Here is a 24,404-nt window from a genome sequence, read left to right on the forward strand (position 1 = left end):
CTGCAGCATGGTGAAGAGCTGTAGTTGTTGCCCTGTGTTGCAGGGTTAGGGCACTGAGGTGTTCATACCTGGGGGCTGTTCCTGGGCGTGAAGGGGGATGCTGGAATATTCATGAGCTATCACTGCAGAGCTCTAGCAGGCTGGGAGGCAGCTCCTTTATTTCTGGTTGTGGAATGGGGATGCAAATGTGTCAGGAGTAATACAGCTGCAGCAGATCCTGTTAGGAAGAACGAAGTGAGCTAAGGAGCTCTGGAAATCCTTTCCCAGACTGTGATCAGGAGCTACTAATTAGGAATGGGATTTGACAGTCCAGCGCTGGAAGAGAGAGGGAAAAGCAGGAAGGTGGTTTTGAGCAGGGATGCAGCCGGAAAGGAGACACGAGGGCAGTGCATACGGAGGGAAGGATCGAGCAGGATTCCAGCTCCTTCCCCCGGAGCGGTGCGGGGCCGGCGCTGCCAGCGGGTGGCACCGCGGGGCTGCTGAACCAGCGACCCGGGCGGGCCGGGCACGGGAGAGACTGCCGTCCCTCTTCTCGCATCTTTGGAAGTGTTTTCTGGAGCGGGAAATCGCCGGTGGAGTCCCTCTGTCCAGGCAGAGAAAAGTTACCCTGGGCTATCACCAGCACGTGTAAACGAAGTGGATCTGCAGCCCTGGGAAAAGAAGTCTCGCAAAGAGATGATGGTTGCGTTCCAGAGCCACCTAAACAGATGATAAAGCTGGTACCCTGCCCAAAAGGATGCCATCTGGGCTCCTTAATTTTACCTCTGCCTTTATACATGGGAGGCTGTGCTGTTGCAGCTTTAGTCCAGCTTTTCTGGAAACTACTGACTGCTTACTGAGGTGAAATCTCTGTCTGTACTTAGGACACGTTGCTGCTGGTGTCTCTTCCTTTCAGTAACACAGCAGTGTGCAGCCACTCTGGCCCGTTTTGTGGTGGTCCTGCTTGACTTCAAGCCAAGACTGGTGTGGCAAGCAGCATTTGGACCAGCCATGGATTTTTTTCAATACAGCACGTGGGTCTCTCATGATGACTTCAAGGGACAGTGTGGGGAAGTACTGGAACAGGGAATTGCATTGAGAGTTACAGTGTAAAGCAAAGACCTAGAAGGATCTGCCAGTCATTGAGTCTCATTGACATGTTTTTCCCTGGCTCATATCTATCCCCTTTTCTCAGCTTGGAATCACTTATTTTGTAAACAAAACAGAAAGAGCAGAAGTTTCAGGCTGTGTCATTCCCTGGAGTGAAAGCAAGCACACAGAGTGACAGCCTCAGGCTGCATGTGAAGAGTCTTTTCAGGGAGGACAATTTGACAAGTCCCTTGTTTGCTTCCTCCTCTTTGGTGCAGAATCAAGGGAAGGTCAGCAAACAGTGATTGCACAGCATTCAAAATAAAGACTTCAGGCTATAAAATAGAAGAGGTTAATCAAGGTCTCTACTTGGCTTTCCCCCTGCTGCATGAAAAGGAGGAGCTGGATTTCTCTGTTCTTGACATCACTCTTTCTTTTGGGGTTTTTACTTGCAGAATTTCTCATTGTCCCTTTTAGGGACATGTGTGAAACCCCTAGGCCTATTGCAAACACCTGGCATTAAATTTGTGCAGCAATACACAGACCATTATTGTGAAGAGCAGGAGAGGAGCTAAATTAATTCCTAAGCAATGAGGTAAAATTACTGTGAGGAAAGGAAGAACCCTGAGACGTGAATACTTTTACAATACTGTCATGCTGAAAAAGGATCAGTGTTGACTGAACTTTTGAGCACAAAAAAGGATGAAAAATGCTTTGTGTAATCAAGTAGCTTGAAACAAATTTTATAAACAGAATGAGATAGCATTTAATTTTTTCCACACTTCAGTTTTACACTCCTACATAATTAATACACAATGGACAACATGTTTTTTTCTTGTACAGGATGCATTTTCCAAATAAGTACTAAGTAGAAAACATTCATGTTTTTGTAACAGCAAAAATGTTTCATTTATTTAGAAGGTGAAACAATCAGAATTAAATCGGGGTGATGAGTGGGTGGTTTTGGTGCCATTTCTACTCAAATTTGTAACCTGCAGCAATGGGCAAATTTGTTGTGCTTGTTATTTTGTTTTCAGAGATAACAGAAAGCTCGGAGGCATCAGGGAGCAGCAGAACTCACCGGCTGTGGAAGGGCCCAGCACCTCTGCCCTTTCTTTTGAGTTCAGGCAGTGAGATCAGCTACAACATTTAATAATTGTTAGGCTGAAGGCAGCTGAAATAAACTCTGTTTCATGGTCTGTGTTCAGGCTGTCAGAAGGACCTCAGACTTTGCAACTGTTGTGACTGATCCAAGATCAGCCCCTTCTGTGTTTTTGGCCTGCCAGAAACCTCCTGAGCCAATAAATCCATGTTTCAGGGCCTATGGTGCCTGAGGAGCTTCCAGGCAAGGCAAAGCTGCTGAAGCTCAGAGCATCCTGGAGAGCTGCACTGGCTCACCCCGGAGAAGGCACAAGTAACTTACCCTGAGCTAGGGAGAAGAAAAAGGCAGTGAGAACACTGCCATTCCTGGTCAGGAGAGAAGGCTTGTCTTCACTGCAAGAATGGACATTCACAAATCAGAACTGCCCCCCTCCTTTCCTTCCCAGCCACTCCAACTGTTTAACTTCCAGAGGCTACTTCTAGAAACAAAAATATGGGCACCAGACCCTCTGATGACATCTAGCATCCCTGGAAGTGTTACCCCATCCCTGAAAGCATCCAAGGTCAGCTTGGCTGGGGCCCTGAGCAGCCTGAGTTAATGGGTGGCCTCTCCTGCCCATGGCAGGGGGTTGGAAGTAGATGATCTTTCAAGTTCCTTCCAACCAAGCATTCTATCATTCTGTAATTCTGTGATCCATTTGGAATGGCCATCCTGAGAGACTCAAAACCATGGAAAAAGCCTATCTAGTGACATTTCTTCTCAGTTTTGGCCAGAACAGAGAAGAATTTTGGAAGGAATTTAGTGAGGTTTGAATGTACCAGACAAGAGGAATGTAAGATTACACTTTGAAGTTTCTGTGGGCATTGAATTGCTGGAAGAGAAATAGTAAATAGTGATTATTTATCAACAAAGATCAGCATGAACTGCATCTCACTCCTGAGGTGATTAATAAGAGACAGGTCTGGGCAGAGATAACTCTTCTGTGCTTTCTATGTTACACTTCAGTTATATAAAGTGGCAATACATTTTTTAGCAGAAAACCTGACCAGTTGTATAATTTACTTGTATAATTTATTCTATCCTTTGTATCACAATGAAAAAGTCCATTTCAACAGTTTATATGTATTTGAGTTATGAAATGTTATATGTAGAGATGGTAGAAACATATTTGAAACAGAACTGGGGTCATGATTAAATGGTTAACTTATTTCCCAAATGAATGATAAAGGAAACAGGGTGCTGCAGCCTTCTGCTCTCACTTCCTCATGAGAGAAGACGCAGAGGCTGTCAGAGAGAGAACAGGGCTGTGCACACACATCTCAGGCAGCCATGGGGAACTGGGTGGAGAATGAAGGACTGTCCATCTTCGTCGTTGTAAGTACAATTTTTGTTGGCATTTGTGTCCAGTGAAAAGTTCTGCAGAAAGCTGTGCTGAGCAGTTCTCACTGTGCCAGGGAAAGATGCACCTGATTGTGCTGGAACTGGGGCAGCAAGTGCAGGGAAATGCTTCAAGGGAATTATTTTTAAGGAGCTCTCTAGTATTTCAGTTGCTGTAGGCTTCATTGTTAACTGAGAAATGATTGTGTATTAACTTTGCTTTGTTAGAAATATTTCAGTTGAGCAAAACACATGACTTTAACACTCACTTAACTACGTGCACTTCAACAGAGAAAGCAATTAAAACAATCACCCTTTCTTGCACTTTTATGAACGGAAGTGTGTCTAACTGAAAGCACAGTGTCTTGATGGTATAAAATATTTATTAATGTCAGATTCAAGGGAGAAGAGAGAAGAGATTCATGAATCTTTTATCAAGACAACTACTATTTGAATTGAATTTGTTTACAGTTTGCATAGAGGGGCTGTGAAAGTAGGTTAAAATAATTCTGAGGAAGATTTAAAAGTATGGAAAATTGCATGGCATTTACAAGAGCTAAAGAGTAGGCAGGGCAGTCCTCCTTGGAGAAAACTAAGTTTGTATTTTAGTGGGGTTTTTTTACTTCACATTGTAATACAAGGGCTAAAGGTATGCCTCTATACATACATTATGTACATATACATATATGTATTAAAAACATATACAAAACCAAAATGTTTTTTTGTTCAAATACCTGAACCAAAAGAACAGTTCAGGTATTGTGGCTACCTTTTGTTACTAGATGTAAATATTGAGAGGAAGAAAAAGAAAGCATAGGATTTGTAGAATTTTGGTGACTGAAATGTGAGCATCTTCATTCCAAGAAGTATTTCTGCTGCTATGAGCAATCAGTACTTGTGTATGCCCTTGTAATTTAGGAACATAATCCCATAGCTGTGGCACTTCAGTGCTTTGAAAGGGAGTGACTGTGTGTGCTGTCACCTTCAGTGACTTGAGGAAGTTGAAACTGCCAAGAGGTGAATTCTGGCTTTCTTTTTGCCTTTTTTTTTTCCCCCACCAGAACTGAAATATTAAAAGAATTAAGTAAGAGGCCTTTATTTTGCTCTAATAAGGAATTTGGGTTCTGAACCTCAAAGCTACAACAGGGTGAGGGTAATAAGGAAGGAAATTAAGAGACATAAAGAAATCAGCCAAAAGGACAGACCACTGGAAACCCTACCCAAATGCTGTGCTTTAGCCTCTCCACCTTTCCTGCACACTGAGCAGGCACAGGGCTGTCCAGTGCTCGGCAGAAACAGGACAGACACAATTCCTGCTGATGTACCTCAACAAAACAGAAACACACTGTCAGAGTGTGCCACTGTCACTTGTAATAAGTGTCCTAAGCACTTAATCCTGAGATGAGCTTGGTGTTTTAATGAGGACTTGGGGATTTCCTACATACTGCCTTATCCTGATGGAAATCCCTTCGTTTCCAGTATTTATTTACATGTTTGTGATCTGAAATAAACCCAGTTTTTTTTTACAGTGTTATTTGAGCCAAAGAACTAGCAAAATATATGGGTTAGGAGGGGTGAGGAGCTGTAATGTCACCTTTTCTGGGCCTTCTCCCAGTTCTCAGACTTTCTGTCTGTTTTCCTGCACCACTTAGTAAAACTACTTAGTCTGAGTGCAGTGCTACAGATATGTTTCAATATGGGATGTGAAATCAGCCAGCCAGCTCCAGGAGGGCAAATATCCAGATTCATTATGATCTTTTTTGCCAGATGGACTTGTAGCTGCCTGAGTAAATAACATGCACCTCAGGATGTGTGTGAGAAAATTTTGGAGTACAGCTACAAAGCCTGGTTTGGGTTGTCTACATGCTACCAAAGGGCCTGTTTTGAATATTCCTTGCTGGCTGATTTCAGACCTTCTTGAATTCAGCCCTAGGTGTAATTTAGCCCATCTAAATTTAGATCTCAAGCTTCTTTGTCACAGCTCCCATGTCTTCCTCTCACATAGGTTAATGCTCCTGTGGAGCTGCCATTTGGAAGAGTGCCTAGCCTTCAATGGTAGAGATTTAAACTGGACTCAGAATTAAACAATTGTAATATGACCATCCTGATAGAACCAAGCCTAAACTCCTTGACCTACAAAACCATTTCAGCTGCACATTGCTGTGTTTTGGTCTATTGCCACTCCTGCACCCTGTGTTCACAAATCAGAGCCTGTTTACACCAGAAAGCTTTCTATCACCCTTGCTGAAAACTTTATACCCTGCAGTACAACTCTCTGTGCAAACAGGAGTGCAGGGGAGTGACTGTTATCTGAACTGTGTAAATTCAGATGGATTATATCTAACAACAAACTGTAAGCTTCCTGTTTAATTCTCTTTCAGCTCGTGTGGCTGGGCTTAAATGTCTTCCTCTTTTGGTGGTACTATCTTGTGTATGATGTCCCACCAAAATTCTTCTACACCAGAGTGCTCCTTGGCGTAAGTACAAGACATTATTGTTTTGGCACAGACAGAGCACACAGCAGTTCTGAATAGTTTTAGCTGATCCAAACTGGATCTAGTGGCTGGAGTAGCAGGCTTGTGTAGAAGCCACATGCAAGCAGATAACTGAATGCAGGCAGATGTTCAGTGCTTCTGAACAGAAAGCTGATGCACAAAATAGAGAGATTCCATTCTAAAGATGTCTTCAGTTAATGATTATGCTCCTGGTAATTAAATAAAGCATTAATTGTGGCTACTTTATTAAGCAAGAGATGAATAAAATATTGCCGTTGAACTGTTATGTAGTCATTTTTCCTTGCAATTATTTTTCAGAGCATGAATAGTTTATAAAGATATTGGCTCTGAAAAGCAATCACCATTCAGATATTCATCAAGAGTGAGAGTGGTAGCCAGGTAGTGAAGTGATCCTGGATCCTGGGCTGTTCCATGTAATCCAACTGGTTAATGCATCATTGAGTGTCCTACTACAAACTTGCTTCCAAAGCTACCACAGGTCATGAACAATTGACAGGGAAAATGAATTTGTTCACATGTTTTAAAACCCCGATCACAGGCATAAAAATCAGCCTAAGCTTCAGATTACAGAGCACAGCATTTTGCTGAAGGTTTGCAAAGCCATGGTTTAATTCTACAAAGCCTGAAATCCCATTCTGCATATGGCTTCTGGTCTGTGGATTAAATCCTGTCCTTTGCAATCAGGATGCAGTTGCCTTTGGAGTCACAGAGTCTTGTGCTTGGATAAGGAGAGTTCAGTGTAAACCCAAACAGCTGTGCTCTAAAACCTAAAAGGGTCTCAATGCATGCAAGAAGAGCAAACATAATTTTTCTTCCCTTCATTGCATTTTGATTAATATGGTCATTTTTCCTTCATTTCAAACAGATCAAAAATATTAAATAATTAAGGGTGTAAAGACCAACATTAAGAAAACAGATTCCTAAAAGCTGAGGCAACAAATTTCCCTAGACTCCTTTACTGACAGAGAACTTAAACCACTTCTCTTATAAGCTGTCCATTAACCCCTCCAACTGAAACCACAGATTCTTTACAGCCTTGGGACAGAAAATTCTACTCATGGCTTAGATTTGCACCTGTGTTTGACTGTTGAATGCCAAACGTGGCAGGGACCTTTTTATACAACCATGTTAATTCAAAACTGAGAACAGGAGGTGTCTGTCTGTCTGCAGGAGTGTGTTCTGCCTGCACAAGTGTTTCTGCCATGACCAGAGCATGATTCCATTGAATATTCATGGTGTAAATGTGAACTCTAGATCTCACACTCTTACCAGTTATGATATAATACATAAATGAAATCTGTGCCTGTCCATGCCCTGGATAATGTCTTAGGTAATGCAATTACTAACAGCATCTCTCTAATTACAGCGTGCTCTGGCTCTTGCAAGGGCCCCTGCAGCCTGCCTGAATTTCAATTGCATGCTGATTCTGCTGCCAGTGTGTCGAAACCTGCTCTCCTTCCTCAGAGGATCAAGTGCGGTAAGATGAAGAAAGAATTTCAAAATCTATGAAAGATTTTATCTTTCATACCTAAACAGACTTGCAAGTATACCAAGAAACGGTGCCCAAGTTCCCCAAATCTACTGTATTTTGAGGATGTCCTTTTATGAGAAGCAGATAAGCCTGGAGTTTGGCTATGAGCAAGACTGAGGTCTAATGCCCATGGGGTATCTAGAGCTCTGTTAAGGGTTTAGCTTTGAAATAATCTCCTTTGAGTCCTCCCTTTTCAGCTGCCTCCTGGGCATGGTCCTGCCCTGGATGCAAAGTCCCTCTTTTGGCTGGCAGAGGCTGTTGATGCTCACACACATGCACTGTTTGTCACTGATGCTACACCCACTCAGAGAGAGAAATATTAGCCCCTGTCTGTCTTGTCATGCTCAGTCCTTAAGGTAATTGTAGTCTTTTATGGACTTTCAGTATGGGACTTTTTTTCAGCTGGCTCATAAATTACATTCTATCTTGTCTGAATTGCATTTCCATCTCAGATGAAATAGTTCACATGACTTTTGACTTTTTTGAGCTCCCAAATACAAATGTTATACATAGAACTGAGGAGTGACACTAAGGAAAGGACAACTTATCCTAAGTGACAGCTGGAGGGGCTTCCTATGATAGTACTGACTCTACCACACTGCCAAAATCTTGATTTCTGGCTATTACAGCAGAAATAATGCAGACAATGCAGGCCAATGTCCAGTGAAAAAGCAATATGCTCCTCAAGTTCATGAATTGTCCTTCCAAATGTATAAAGATTCTTCCTTTCTTTCTGGACACTTTTAACATAAACAGGGTGAACAAAACCAGTTCCCAGAAGTTGTTTTTCATCTCTAAACCCAGTCTAAATTTCTTAATGCAAATGAGACAGCCTGCAGGGGCTGGAAAGGCAGAGCAGAAGAGGAAGTGATAAAATAGATGCAGTGTTTCAACAGTCCTTCATAAGGGAAGAAAGTGGGATATGAAGCAATAAGAAAATAACCAGAAGACAAAATAGGCTGTACTTCCATCTAGTACATAGAAGTACATCATACATCCTCACAATAAGGGTGGCTGAATAAATGAGATGTTCCTGCCACATTAAACTCTTTAATTACATTTGTGAGCAAGTCCAGTGCTCTAGCCTTTCTAAACAATAACATTTAGGAATATAAAATTGGAAACACATGCCAGGTTTTCAGTCTTTTCCTGTACTCCTTCAGATCTTGAGAGGCTACAAAACAGCCAGCCACCCCCTCCATTCATGTAAAAGGAGAAAGGATAGTAAATAAAGCTGTAGGGTTAAAGTTGTTATTCCTCAGGCAGACCAGCAAGTATAAGCCAAATCCAAGGCTGAGTCCCCTGGCAGCAGAAGTCAATAATGAACATAAATTTGGAAAGAATTAATGCTGCTGTGGGTGAATCCAACTGGAAAATAATGACGAGCCAATGATTGTATAAGGCATTTTTGAGATTGCTCAGGTGAAAACAAGCTGAGCAGAGGTCTTCTGAGCTCAAAGCAGTGAAAGAGCTGGGGATACATATGGAGACTACTGGAAGGCCAAAACCTGATTCTGGGTGTTGAGAATTGTTTTCCAGCTGGGACTTTGTGCTCCTCTCCTAGCATGCATAACCTAACTTTTCTAACCAAGGGCTTGGGAAACATCCCTCTTTGTCCTCACACTACAGAGTCAGTCCTTGTGCCTTGGGCACTGTGGCAGAGTCACTCAGGCTACACCCAGATAAAAGTGAGTCCCAGGCAGGGAGACACAGTGCCATTCCTGCTGGCAGCAGGCTCTCCTGCTGATGGCTGGGAATGAGGAAGCAAAGGGCTCTGAGGGTGAGCAAGGAGGGCAGGGAGGGGTATAGAGCAGGACTCTTAGACAGCTGGTGTTTGTTTAGCTCCAGTTGCTTTTTTGCAGTAAAGCTACACCTCAGGAAGGATGTAATTTTAGATCTTAAGCAAAAACCCACTGGCAGGGGCAGTGCTGTGGTGGCCTTAGCACAAGGGGACAGCTATTCTTGCTTCTTGTTGTGCTGCTGTCTCTCATTAGCTATGCTCTGCAGGTAACAACTGTGAGGGTCTATAAGAAAAATCATTTAAATGTCAAATAACTTATTGGAAGAGAAGTGGCCTTCCCAACAGCAATGTCACTGGGGTCAAGAAGAGGAGAGAATTGTTCAAACACAGTGTTCAAAGGGAGAGTACTGAAAAGTCTTGCCCTCTCCATCCTGCCACCCAGAAATCACCAAGTTATTTGGATTTAATTGAAAATATAGCTTTTTTGCATGTCCATCATTGCTGAATTCACTGTTGTTAATGTCCCACATGACTGAAGACAGCTGGAGCCCTCTGCCACTGCTTGGCTTTCACTTCTTAGATCAAGTGCTGTTTGCGAGGGTGTCAAGCACCGCCTCACTTGGCTACATTTTATTCTACAATATTTTTTTATTGTTTCTCAATATAGGTGATACAAAAAGGCCAAATTTCTCCTGGTTGTTATTGTAGTCTGAAGTGATTGTGGCAGCCCCAGAGTGTTTGCCTCTTGTGAGGAAATGCTTGTGGTAGTTTGCACAGTGTTTTGTTCCCCTATCCGGCCAGCAAACACAATGCAAACATACAGCACATGACAGTCATGCCTTCTACTGTGTGGAGACAGCAAATGTCAGCTTGACAGGGACTTTTAGGGAAACTCCCAGTGACTGAGCAGAGTTCATTGACGTGATTTGGGGTGGGAGCTCCCTGAGACAGTTCACCCAAAGTCTGCAGCTTGTTTCTAGATTGTGAACGACAATAGGATCCTGGTGCTACCAGAGCAGTCACTCTGCCATGGCAGACTGTGATCCCTCATTTTGTTTATAATGTACAATTTAAAACAGACAAGATGTATTCCATTGTCACACTGGATGTTAATTTGTTTCTCCTTATCAAATACTTTGTTTCAGGGGGATGTGTTAAAACACAATCTGGAATTCCTGTTTTCTGAAAGACAGGGGGAAATATTTTTGTCTATATTCTGGAATTCTAAATTTTTCCTAGCAATGCCACCAACGTGCTCAGGGCTTCTGGTTTTGTCCCTGCCTTTAAAAAGTGTGCGGAGACAACAAAAATAGTCTTCAAATATCTTTTTCTTTCTCCCCAAAGTGCTGCTCTACCCGTATCAGGCGACAGCTGGACAGAAACCTCACCTTCCACAAAATGGTGGCCTGGATGATTGCCCTTCACACTGGTTGGTGCTCTAATGTTTCTTTGTTTGTTGCTTTCTTGTGTATTTTAACTTGAATCCAGGTGGCATTCAGGTTCTTAAGGATATGGGCAGAGACCTGATTTCATTAAAGGAGTCAGTGTGTGCCAAGGCTGAAATCAGTTTCCAGATATGTGCCAACTGTCAGAGAGCAAAAGATAAGAAAGATACCTTTATTTTGAACTGTCAGAGCTATTTATGATAGTTTAATAAAGGGAGTTTAGCAATGTCCTGAGAACCGGATACACTGGATTTAATTCTTGTTTAGATTTACTTCTTATCTGCCATCTAAAACAAACAAGAGAGATTCTTTTTAAAAAAGGATATAAAAAGCTTGGACCTGTTTTGAAGATAAATAAGTATCTGCTTATAGGAGGTGGTTCAAATTTTGAAAAGCATTGTACAATTCTACCCTACAAAAACATGTAGTGGAATTCATGTGAACATCTCAGCTGGTTTAGGTTTTTGGATGCATTCAGTCCAGTGAGAATATTACTAATGATTATTAGCAAAACTACAGAACAAAGCAGCACTAACAAATGTGACCCCAAATAAATCCAGATTCAGTTATTGGCTCTTTTACAGAAGTCCTGGATAAGGATGATCCTAACTGTTACCTCATTCTCAGGGGTTCCAGGATGAGGGAAGAGACGAGACAGTTGACTCCATGTATCAGGAGGCTTGATTTATTATTATATGATAGATAATATATAAAAACTATACTAAAAGAATAGAGAGAAGGATTTCACTACAATGCTAAGCTAAGAATAAAATAGGAATCTGAAAACAAGTCTTCTCAGACTGAGACCAGCTGGACAGGTGATCTGTGATTGGCTCTTAATTGCAAACAGCATGAGGAGGCCAATCAGAGATTTTCTCTGTTGCATTCCACAGCAGCAGATAAGAATTGTTTACAGTTTGTTCCTGAGGCCTCTCAGCTTCTCAGGAGAGGAAAAATCCTAAAGAAGGATTTTTCATAAAACATGTCGGTGACACCTAACAAATAGTTTAGGCCATTCCATGTTTCAGTATCCCGTTTGTTAGGGTGCTTGAATTAGTGAGAGCCTTTGTTGAACAAAAATATATTATTAATTTCCCATTACTTCTTTCCCTCCCTCACCCAAAACCTGCAAAATTCAGGTGGTAAAATTTTAATAGTAAAACACATCAGTGATCTGCAATTGTGATGAAGATGGCAAGAGCAGCAGAGCCCTTAAGCAGCAGTTGACAAATGTGACAAAGTTTCAGATGTTACCCCAAACCACCAAGTACTTGTGGTCAATGCTGATTATTCCTCTCCTGTCACTCCTAGCAATTCACACCATTGCACACTTGTTCAACGTGGAGTGGAGTGTGCAAGCCCGTGTTGAAGAGAAAGGCACCCTGGCAGCTGTGCTGTCTGGCCTTGGAGACAAACCAAAGGAAAGCTATGTCAACTTCTTCAGGCAAACCATTGCTGTAAGTGACACCAGACTCCAAAGGGTCATCATTGCATTTGTGTCCGTGATCATGTAAAAGAATTTGAGCAGAGTGCCTGTTGGTGTCCACAGTCTGGGTTTGGGCCATCTGGCAGAAAAACCTTGTAGAATTCATTTCTCTATGTTTGCCAGTAATATCGTTGCTGTGTTTAAAGTAGTACTTCAAACTTTTTCACCTGAAGTTTTCAAAGTAGTTTTAAAACATTATGTAAAAACACATCCAGAACACATCAGTGTTCTGACTTAGACATGGCTCTCAGAAAGGTGCACAGAAGAAGTCTTGGAGACAAAGTCTTCAAGTCTTCTTCTGTGCACCTTTCTTGAAACTGGGTGGTTTAAGCTCTGTTCAGTGGGGAAAAAGAAAAGAAAGTACTCCCCTACTTCTCAGAAGAGCACTGAGCATCCAAACTCTGCATGAGTTATGAGTCCCACAGCTGTGCAACACCAGAGGAAAGGAGAGTTTTCATTTAGCTCCCAAAATATGGATGTAGGACTCCAGCTCTGAACACCAGAGCTGTGCAAACGTATTCACCTTCCCCAGAGCAGTCCTGCTGAGCCATGGCAGAGTAAGAAACCATGTTGGGTATGTTAATTCATAGAAAAAGCATTCTCTCTACTTCCAATTACCTTAATAAAGGTAAATGTGCAGTGCAACAAAAATGAACAGGGATTTTGCAATCAGATGACTTAAGGACTTATGACAAAGTAATGGGTTTGGTGAGGGATGGTTCAACTGGCTCTGCTTTGGTGCAACCCCTTCCTTAGAGCAAGGTGTGCAATTGTTTCACAGAATCCCATTGGGGGTCTCTATGTGGCTTTCACATACTTGGCTGGCATCACTGGGGTTGTCATCACACTGGCCCTCATCCTCATCATCACCTCATCCACCAAAACCATCCGGAGGTCATATTTTGAAGTATTTTGGTACACCCACCATCTCTTTGTCATCTTCTTTATTGGCCTTGTCATCCATGGTGCTGGGTGAGTACTTGCACTTATCACAAAATACCTGGTAACTGCTGAATCTTTATTTAAAGCCCCCTTCACACATGAGTTTGGGGACTTTTGACACTGAGCAGCAGCTGGTTTTGATGGCAGTGAGGGGCCAGTAGAGGCTCTGAGAGTCAAGAACCTCTCACTGATACTTGCAACAAGCTGTCCTCACACAGGTTTTATGTGACTTTGGCATTCTTCAGCTCACTATCACTCAAATTCTTCTGATATCTTAATTGCAAAACACTTTTCCAAGGTTTCTGGTTTTAATTGTTAATTTTCCTTCCTCTCCTAAAAGGAATTGCATCACACACATTCATGTAAGGAGATCTCAGTATAAAAACTACATAGAATCTAGAATTTTATTGGATAATGAAGGCTACAGTAATATAGATTTATGTTTCAGGCTTGGATGTAATATCAGCAGCATTTAAGAATAGATTTTTAGCTGTTTCAACTTAGAAATAGGCATTTGTAAAGTTTTCTACCTTTCAAATGCCAAACCTCTTTTTCTGCTGTTGCTTCATTTCATATCTTCTTCTGAAAGAGCTGAAAAGCCTAATGAAACACTACACAAACACAATTTTAGCACTTAGAAAAATGAACTTTAGAACCATTTTATAAAACCAAAGAATGGGTGAATAAAGAAAAAAGACTCAAGTATCCAAGCTACATTTAAATAGTTCATAATTACACTACATTGCCCATTTTAAAGGAAGTCCTACATGCAATAGAAAGTGTGCTTTAAAAATGCCCAGCAAAAATGACTATTCAAAACCACTTCCTTACAGTCCATTAGTGCCATTAAAAAGACAGAAATCAAAGTAAAACAGGAAGAATAAAAATAGAAGGCAGATGGGAATCACCCCCAGCATATTTGTTCATTCCAACTTTCATAACAAAGAAAGGGTTTGAGCAAAACTTGTGGGAGGAAAAAAACAAGTGGTTCATGTTTTCTGCAGCAAACATTGCATAGTTACTGACACAATGTCCAAACTTGCCAGTAATTACTACACAATGCTATCAGAAAGCAAGCATTGCCCTTTCCAGAGGTCAGTGGAGAGTATATATTTTATAAAAGTTGAAGTTTTATTTACTTCAGTGTTCACTGTACTCCCACCATCTTAATTGTACTGGAATGAAAAGGCAAGAGTCTGGGCAGCAGTGGTTGTCAGTGAAGTTCAGCTATCCTTTGGAAGCAGATATAAATAGGAATATTCTCATCCGTAGAGGGAAGGATGCTTCCCAGCTGTGAACTCAGTGACCTCACTTATTTGGCCTTCAAGGTAATAATGACATCTTGAGTTCAGAGAAAATAGAAGATGGGCTTGTTACATTCATGGAAGGCATCTCAAGTGTGCAAAGATGGATGTCATGGAATGAGTATGAGCTGACAGTCTCAAAGCAACATGCTAGGAGGAGACATAAATGCCATTTTATGTCAGGGGTCAGAAGGCTGTCACACATATTCTCATTAATCTCTACAAACACACATCCTTGTAAATACAGAAAAGCTGAGTCAAAGGTTATTGATAGCATCAAAGGGGCAGATTCAAGGAAGATGGAGAGAGACTTTACAGGAGCACAGAGTGACAGACAAGGGGGAATGGCTTCAAACTGAGAGTAGGTTTAGATCAGATGTTAGGGAGAAATTCTTTACTGTGAGGGTGTTGAGGCACTGGCATGGGTTGTCCAGATAATCTGTGGCTGCCCCATCCCAGCAATTGTTCAAGGCCAGGCTGGAATGGACTCTGAGGTCCAGTGAAAGTTGTCCCTGCCCATGGCAGGGGGGTTGGAACTGGATGATCTTTAAGGTCCCTTCCAACCCAAGCCATTCTCTGATTTAGTTCTCTGACTCTACAATAATTCTTGTCTGTTACAAGCTGTTACAGCCTTTTGAAACACTGATGTTTTTGAGCTCTGTGTCACAGACAAATGTCCCAAATTTCCCAACACAGTAAATGTAAAGAGGAGAGGGTACAGAGATGCAGTTCACTCTTTTGGAGCTAAAGGAAAACCTTCAGCCAAAAAAGAAGTAGCTATAAGTCTAAACTGCTGAAAGCTTAATTACAGTACTAGAAAGAGCACTGACTGATAAGGGGAAATAAAGATTTTTGCTCTTATACAGGGTACTGACACTGTCAAACCTTGAACAGAGCATAGAGCAAGGCAAAAACCCTCAGGCCCCCTTTCCCTTAAGCAGTGGGGGAGCAGTGGAGGAAATGGGCTCCTCCTGTTCCCATAACTGATCCCAGAGGTGGCTCAGCTGAACCCCTTGTCTTTAGTGGGGAAGTGAAGTGCAATAGCTGATGTTCCTGCAAATTGCAAATTGCACCTCGTGATGTTGCTGGGACACTGTCACTGCTTCCCTTTATTTTTCAGACAGGATATTAATCAAACATTTAATGAAGAAGAGGTTCATTAGTAATATTTATGAGCAATATCGTGTCTCTCAACCCTGTGCAGAGGTTCTGTAATAATCCTCTGAAAAAATCTGTCCCACAAAGCTAGACATGCATATGGCTTAGATACCATGGGGTTCTTTGAAATACCAGAAATGTTGTCTAGTTCACAGACACTGAGTTAGAAAAGCAGAAAGAGAAGTTATGGGGAGATGATATCAAAGAATCACATTGGTATAAAACTGACCAGCCTGATCAGAAGCAGACTGTTTCCAGGGAAAATTCAGCAGATCTTAATCTGAACTTTTCTACTAAGATCCTGAGTTTGGCAGAACTCCAGACAGAGGCAGGAAATAGTGAAAAAGAATAGACTTTTGCCCCTTGAAACTGAAATTACCTCTCTGCACCAGTTCTGCTACTGGAAATACAGCTGTACTGGATCAGTTAGGATTCTTTATATTTAAACAAACAACAAACAACTAAACAAAAAAACAACCAAGCAAGAAAATTGAGGCCAGATAATTGGCTGATGCAAGCTGCTATAGCTGCAATTGCTGCTTGAGTCAAAAGCATCTGTATTCATTCATAGCACTTGAACAGCTGCTCCAGAGCATTAGAGGGAGAGGAAGAGCCAAAGGAAGAATATTTTGGAAAGGGATCTCCAAATTTCTAAAATAAACAGCAGAAATAATCTCTGTAGTGGTCAGTAGTAAATTGATTACTTACCCATTCCAGGTTTTGGTTTTTTGTTTGTTTTTGTTTTTGTTTTGTTTTTTGGTCAGTTGTTTTATTTTTTAATTGAACTAAAAAGATAGGATAACTTAGAAAAGAATGAAGCTTTCTAATTGTGACCACATCCTGGAAGTGGTAATGGACATAACTCTCAGTTCCTCACCTAAACTTGAAATCAGGATTTTATCCCACAAACTTCCCTCCTTATTTTTTTTTCTTTAATGGTAACTTTGTGGGGAGAGTAGAGCAGTAAATCTGTACCAAAGCAGCAGTGCAGAAATTGACAACTCCATATAAACAGGGTAGTACATAAATAGAATAACAATGAGGAACAGATACTTTCATTTTCATTTCATTGCCTTCATGATCTTTACTTTTTTCCAGTCGTATTGTACGGGGACAGACAGCTGAAAGCCTGGCTGAGCACAACCCAGAGATTTGCTACAAGAACTTCACTCTCTGGGGCAATAGTGAGGCTTGCCCAATCCCCCAGTTTTCAGGGAATCCTCCTATGGTAAGAACAGATGGCTTGTATGTAAATCCAATTGGAAATGTTTAGAGTTTTCTATTTTCTCTTAAGTTGCATAGAAAACCAGCCATATAACCCTCAGCACTCTTCAGTGGCAGCTTCCTTTGCATGAAGCAAGAGATTTGGGCACAGTGGGTTGTAAGCAGAAGTGGACTCCAGACAGACTACACACTTCCAGTGTGCTGTAAAGTAATCACAGCTGACAGACAAAGCAAAAGAGCAATTGGTATTGGAGAACTTTTTATCCAAAATGTAAACTGAAAAATAATGGCTCCTGGGGATATCTAGAAAGTGCTATAATTCTCATAATAAATAGTTTAACATTATTAATGGACTAATGATCATTAGCAAGAAAATAACACCCCTGGAAATGTGAATTTGAAACTTCAGCTTTTATTGACTAACCAGGCTGTTTTTTCTTTCACATTTCAGAGTGATCTGTTAACAGAAACCACATCTTTTCCTACAGTAATACAGACCTGAGTCAGTAATACCTTAATACCACATTTCACTTTGTTACATTCTTTTTTAGACAGAGACAAAATTACTTGCAGGAAAACACCTTGCTGTAACTATAGTAGAAACTAAAAAGCCAGCTGCAGCACTCAACAGAGAAAGAAATTCCCCCTCTGACCAAAACTTTGAAGCTGTCATATATCTTAAGGATTCCCTAATAATTCTGGTTAATAAAGAACACAGATTAGATGAACTTCACCTCTGCTTACAGAATTTCCAGGATTTGATTTGATCTAAGTTGCCATCTCATCTAGTGGGAAGTGTCCCTGTCCACAGCAGGGGGGTTGGAACTAGACGATGGCTAAGATCTCTTCCAACCCCAACCTTTCTATGACTCTGTCATCTTCATCATCTGACTTTTCTTCTGCCTGCAGACGTGGAAGTGGGTGGTAGGTCCCATGTTCCTGTACCTGTGTGAGCGGCTGGTGCGGTTTTGGAGGTCCCAGCAGAAGGTTGTTATCACAAAGGTGAGTGCTGATGCTGCACTTAACACCAGGCAGAGCATCACTTTCTCCTCCAAATGGTGCTGCAAAGGCAGAGGCTTCTACATACCCAGGTTATCAGGGCAATGAATGTTCTGACTGCTGTCGTGATGCCAACATCTGACATCCAAATGTAGCCCCTAAAAGTGAGCAAGAGGAGGAAGGTAGCTAAGGCACAGGATTGAATCTTAGGAAAGAAATTTTCTTTGTATTGGGTGAAAAAATTCCACAGTACAGAAATTCCATAGACTTGAGACTAATTTAAGACACAGAACAAATGACCCCTGAACACAAGTTTATTTTGTGTATCTGAACCTAAGGTTGAGCTCCCATTCCCATGGTGTGTTGCAGAGATATTCACACTGATCCCGAAATTCTGACAGCTGAATTAGCACAGAACTAAGCTCAAACTTATGAAAACCATCCTGGCCTTTCCCAGTGTAATTCCATCATGTGGCACTGTGCTGCATCCAGAGGACACACCCTGTTCAAATCACAGCATGGTTTGGGGGTGACATTAGGTGTTTCTGCTGTGCTCCATAATGATGCTGACACATTGGAAGGCTCCTAAATATTTGTGTGCTTTTTGGTAATTGTATCAAAATATCCTGTGAGCCACTTCTGCACTATATTTCTATGGTGTCTGTTTTGTGCCCTGTTGGCAGAAAATTTCCTTCACCATCCTAAACACCATAGTTAATACCTAAATTAACAGACAGAGACTTGATTCTCCCTCTTGCAAATCTCTTTTGAAAAATGAAAATAATTTTGGTAGACAATTTTAGGATTAAAAATTAGAGTGACAGAATTACTGGTTTTACTTCTAGAATATTGTTTCTAAAGAATTGCCAAGGTTCCACCCAACTAAAACAAGAAAACATCCACTTCCTGAGGTACTGCCTATCCACTATCTGTAGGATAGCCCTGTGGTTTTGCCCCTATATTTACAGTCAGGCCCATTAACTCTGTGCTCTGTGCCACTGGGCAAGGTTGATCTGGAATTAACACAGATCTGGTGATGTGTTACAAGATGTGCCAGCCTGGCCTGTCCCCTTTGGAGTGGCTGCAAGTGTGGTGGTAGAAAATACTTCAAGCAAAACATCAGCATCCTCTGCAGGCTTTCATCTGCTTATTAGGTGCTGTTGCCCACTCTCAGTTCTGCTGGGAAGAAAGTTTCACCTGCTTTCCTTGCTCTCATAGCAGAGGATAATGCCAGTGATGGTGGATGTAAATACATCCGTGAGATACATCAGTGATCAGTGAAGACAGACATTTGCTTTTCCTTATTTTTCCCATTGCCCTTCTGTAGGTGGTCATTCATCCCTTCAAAACAATTGAGCTCCAGATGATGAAAAAAGGCTTCAAGATGGAGGTTGGACAGTACATTTTTGTCAAATGTCCAGCAGTGTCCAAACTGGAATGGCATCCATTTACACTGACTTCTGCTCCAGAAGAGGATTACTTCAGCATTCACGTTCGTATCGTAGGAGACTGGACAGAGGGCTTGTTCAATGCCTGTGGCTGTGATAAACAAGAATTCCAGGAGGCATGGAAGATGCCCAAGTATGTACAAAGAGTCTCCAAGATAAAGTCAAAAAACACCTATGGCAGTTTAAATATTGCTCAAGCAATTTGATGGCACCGGTGATACAAACATTGAATGGTGACACAGATGTGGGTCTTAGGTGCCTCTTTACAGTTTCTTCTATCAACTCCACCTCTCCTGTTGCTGACTAGTATTCAGTCCAAATATGCATTCTAGCAGACAAATACCTTTAAACAGTCATTTTAAATGGTGTTAAAAAATATTCACTACTGATTTAGTAACCATACTTTCAATTCCAGGATAGCTGTGGATGGCCCCTTTGGAACAGCAAGTGAGGACGTGTTCAGTTATGAAACTGTGATGCTGGTTGGAGCTGGAATAGGGGTCACCCCCTTTGCATCTGTCCTCAAGTCTGTCTGGTACAAATACTGCCATGATGCCACCAACCTAAAGCTCAAGAAGGTATTGTGTCCTCTTTCCCAGACCCCTGTAACTGTTCAAGGGCCAAGTGCCCAAATCAAAGCAGCCACAGCAAAGGTGATCTGGCTCCAGGCAAGCATGAGTCCTAAAAGAAGGAAGAGTTCAGTTGCCTCCCAAGGTTAGCAGGAGGAAAACAGGAGGATCTAAAGCAAAAATATAATGAAAGGAGAAATAGCCTAAAAGCCAAATCACACGTGCTAATCCTGACTGTGGCCCTGGGGATTTCCAGTTGCAGTGGAAATGGTCTTCATCTGCTGGAGGAACATAAAGTTCAAGAAACTAATACAGCTTGGGCAAATGTTGCATTCCTTCCCCCAGCCCAAAGAGAAAGGCTTTTCATAAGTAGAAGAGCAATGGAAGCATCCTCCTGCCCCCTCCTGCCCCTGGAAATTCCCTGTGCAGAGGTGAGGGGTCACACTTTGCAGTTATGGTCATATTCAGAGAACAGAACTGGTTTTTTTACCTACTTTATCTTGCCTGTCAGCAGACAGAGTTCACCTCTAAATTATTTATTTATGTCCTAAGAAACTGTTTTACAAGGAGATAAGTGGGGAAACATTGTGAATTAAAAATGTGGAAGAGAAACAGGAAGATACTTCCTTGTTCTTGCAGTCAGTCATTCAGCTTTAGAACCCTCTCAGCATCGAAATTCCTGAATAGCTTCAATACCATCCTACCCATCTACTGAAGTGTTCAGGACATTTTTTACCAGAACTCTATAATCCTCTCTCTGTCAGCAGACATAAACCTGGGAAACATAAGTACCTGTGTCCCCTGACAGCTCATCCTTGTCTCTTCCAGATTTATTTTTACTGGCTTTGCAGGGACACTCATGCCTTTGAATGGTTTGCTGACCTCTTGCAATCTCTGGAAGCTCAAATGCAGGAGAGGAACAATGCAGAATTTCTGAGCTATAACATCTACCTTACAGGCTGGGATGAAACTCAGGTAACCACACAGTGGGGGGAATATCACTGCCATAAAACTGAGGTTGATGTTAGAAAATTTGTTCTCCTAACTATTCAAATGGTCTTTCATCCTGGGCATCCATCTGGCTCCCAGAGGTTTTGAGTGCAGACAGGTGTTATCCATCAGAAGTTACATGGGATCAGCTGTTCATGTGCACTGATTTCCCTTCTGGTTTCCTCTGGCTGTGCTCTGTGGGAAGCAGGCTTTGTTCTCAGGAGCAGCCTCAGCTGACCATGAACAAGTCTCTAAAACAGCTGATGCTGCCTCAAACATGTAACCAAGAGCTTTGGGAACCAGGGGAGCCAATGCACAAAGCTTGAACCATAGCAGCATATTTGTTTCAGTACTCTTGAGTTCTCTGGTCCTGTGCTGGTAGGTTGCTGTGGGGATGCAAAGGAGCAGACACTTGAGAATGTGGGATTGAGTCAGGAAAGGCCTTCACTGTTACTTTCAGTGATGCTTTATATCACATTTATCTCACCATTGCAAAACTCACCATGTGCCCAAAGTGCTGTAGCTCAGCTAGGTACGCAGGGAGGGCAGCAGCAAGGAAGTTAGCACATGTGCAGCATCAAAAAAAGAGAAAGAAGAAAAGTCCCACATTTTTTTTCCTTGGGGATAGAGTTACCTGGAACTTTTTTTGTCTCATATAAAAGGGCTACAGAACTCTGAAAGGCCTGAGCTTATGCCTTTAACCACATCTTCTCTTCCTTGCTTTTCTTGCCTTAGCTGGTCTAGCTGGAAATTACACAGGCAAGACCTCCTCATATGGATCAAACCTTCCAGAGAACAAACAGGCAGGATTTCATTATGGTCAAGGGAGTCATGCTATTGTATTTGAAGGGAAAGGATTTTTTAAATTTGCATAATTTCCTATGTTAGTGTTCTTAGACTAAACCTGTTATTTGAAAAAAACCATACAATTAATTGCTGCATTCAATGTTTCTTAGCTTTAACTCTTAGCTTTAACCCTTGATAGTCAGGACTTTTTCCATCTTAGCTTTCCTTACAAAACACCATAAATTCCATAATCTCATTAGGGAAATAATTCCATCAGTATTGACATTATTATTATTTTTTAACCAGACCACAATGCTTCTGTATTTATCTGTCCCTTGTCTTTCATTTCCCACAGGCCACTCACTTTGCAGTGCATCATGAAGAAGAGAAAGATGTGATTACAGGACTGAAACAGAAAACCTTGTATGGAAGGCCTAACTGGGAAAATGAGTTCAAAACGATTGCAGGGAAGCATCCTGGGTAAACCTTTGCAAATTTATGGTGTCTGTGGACTTCCTTCTTTCAATGGCCATACACACCATACAGCACAGTCTTGTTCCTTTGGCTGATCAAGTTTCAAGAGCATTTTTTTACCCTACCTATCTCCAGATATTTTCTCTTCTTTTTTCAGCCATGGACATGATCTATGATTTTGAACAAATTATTTTGACCTACAGGTTTTTAAAAGTAATTCCTTTTTCACAAGATACTTCTTGAATTGTCTAATAACTAGCAGAAGATTTAGGAAAAAACTAACCCTATCCTTCCAGCTGAAGTAAGTAGGAGTATCAGGTGGTGTCTAAACACCTCCAAAAACACTTTCTACCTCTAGAAACCAAACCTGAATATGGATGACCTTTAGCTAACCACCCAAAATTTGCAGGAAAAAAAACCAGAATAGCTCCCCTCAAGAATTTGTGCCATAAGCTCTTTGAATCTCCATTTCTTTGATTCAGTGAGGTCAATAAACCTGTCTTCACTGACTAAGGCTGAGCTGAGATTTAGCCCAGCATTTGTTTTAGAAGCAGCAATAAGTTTGAAGGGGTTATGAGGTTTAGGGGATAGATGTCCAGATAATTTCCATGTAATTGGGAAAACCCTTGCATCTATAGAACATAAAAATGATTTACATGGAGAATATCCCGCTGCTCCACACCAATTTCTGACCATATTTTCATTTTCTTGACAGCTCCAGAATAGGTGTTTTTCTCTGTGGCCCTGAGGGCTTGGCTGACACACTCAACAAGCAGAGCATCAGCAACTCAGAAGCTGATCCACGAGGAGTACACTTCATTTTTAACAAAGAAAATTTCTAATTCTGAAGCAAGTGGGAGTCATTAAAAGCAAAGTCTGAAGACTGAATCTGTTTTCCTGTTTGGAGTCTGGGAAGGACAGCACAGCTTCTAAATTTCAGCTACACTAACGCAGGTCCCTCTGCTTCTTGGGAATGGTTTTGGCTCTGTGGTAGAATAAAAGGGTCAAGTTTTATCTTAGGGAAGTTTTCATTGCCCTCTGTGTGCTGGCTATTTAATAGAAATCTGTTTTCTTAGTCTGTGTGAGGGGATTTCCCCTCAATTAACTGCCTTTATCCTCCTATTATTTGCCAGGACAGCTGAAGAGAGGAGGCTGTCATTTGCTTTTGGGAGCCAATTCACACCCATAAAGCTCAGTGCCATTAAACAATGAAGCATTCTAGCATAATGCTTGCTATTAGGAGGCAGCTAATCCTGGCTGCAGCCGGTCCCTGGGACAAGGGGAGTTGGAAAAGGGTGGCTGGGAAAGTTAGTTCCTGAAAGAGGAAACCTCCAAGTACACCAACACCTTCCAGGCTTCCAACATAAGCCTTAAACATCCTCTCCAAGAGAGAACAGATGCAGCTGAAAAGAAGCTGCTTCTCCTCAGGAGAGTGAAGAACTGAAAAGGAACCACCTGTGCTTCTGAGAACCAGCCCAGCCGCAGAGGGGTGACAAGGACAGATTCAAGTCCCACACCTGGTGTGTGAGTCACTGCTGCTTTGGACACCCTCACTTTCACATCTTCAGGCTCACGGTGCAGGGAGCCACACAAGAGGAGGTTCTGTGTTTCCAGGACTGCCATTTCTGCTGCTCAAGGCTGACAAAAGCTGTTGCTGAATGGTTTAATGGGTACTTTCTGAAGCACCTTAGATGCAAGCAGTGCCTTTGGCCCTATTGCTCAACTATTCCTCTTTGAGGTGAAACTGGCTTTGAGAAAGCAATGGTGACTTCATTCACAGTTTTGGAATAGCTGTGGGTAAAGTTTCTGATGTGCACAAGACTCCCATACACAGCCCAGTACCCCTGTGTGCACAGGGTTCTTAAACAAAGAACCAGGTTCTTAAACAAAAAAGGCAGCAGGTTCTTAAACAAAAAAAGGGAACCAAAACTTTTAATACTGGCAAGAGAGGAAAAAAAAAACTATTAAAGCAAGCAGCATAGGAAAAAAAAAAAAAAGAAAAAAGAAAAAGCAAGTGCAAAAACATTTGATAAAGCCACAGTTTTGTATACAATGTCTTCCATTCATCCCAGTTGTCTGCTTTGTGACTTTTAAACTCCACAGCCAAGCCCTGCAGTAGCTCCTGCTCAGCACAAGACCTTCCTGGCAGGTTCCTGCAGCCACAGAAGAAAGCTGTGGTCTCCTTCTGCAAATTCAGACAGCTTTGTGCAGCCATCTGGTTGCATGTAGCATATTTTACACCTC

At 41.8% G+C, this 24,404-nt stretch overlaps 1 protein-coding gene across 1 annotated transcript; it reads left to right on the forward strand.

Annotated features, from left to right (window-relative positions):
• Window positions 1-3,449: 3,449 nt before the first annotated feature.
• LOC103815785 (cytochrome b-245 heavy chain) lies at window positions 3,450-24,170 on the forward strand. The gene is made up of 13 exons (XM_009089630.4): window positions 3,450-3,544; window positions 5,929-6,024; window positions 7,430-7,540; window positions 10,680-10,764; window positions 12,092-12,237; window positions 13,048-13,238; window positions 16,769-16,898; window positions 17,804-17,896; window positions 19,221-19,474; window positions 19,757-19,919; window positions 20,739-20,885; window positions 22,042-22,166; window positions 22,876-24,170. Exons 1-13 carry the CDS (start codon window positions 3,500-3,502, stop codon window positions 23,000-23,002), a joined length of 1,713 nt encoding a protein of 570 aa, XP_009087878.1. The 5' UTR covers window positions 3,450-3,499; the 3' UTR covers window positions 23,003-24,170.
• The last annotated feature ends 234 nt before the right edge of the window (window positions 24,171-24,404 follow it).

Source organism: Serinus canaria, chromosome 1, assembly GCF_022539315.1.
Source record: "Serinus canaria isolate serCan28SL12 chromosome 1, serCan2020, whole genome shotgun sequence".
NCBI classification, from domain to species: domain Eukaryota; kingdom Metazoa; phylum Chordata; class Aves; order Passeriformes; family Fringillidae; genus Serinus; species Serinus canaria.

Bases quoted from the DNA above. Each gene is read 5' to 3' on its own strand.
- LOC103815785 (XM_009089630.4), top strand. From the start codon at position 3,500: ATGGGGAACTGGGTGGAGAATGAAGGACTGTCCATCTTCGTCGTT. The intron at 6,025-7,429 runs GTAAGTACAAGA...CTCTAATTACAG, and splicing joins ACACCAGAGTGCTCCTTGGC to CGTGCTCTGGCTCTTGCAAG. The intron at 17,897-19,220 runs GTGAGTGCTGAT...GCCCTTCTGTAG, and splicing joins AGAAGGTTGTTATCACAAAG to GTGGTCATTCATCCCTTCAA.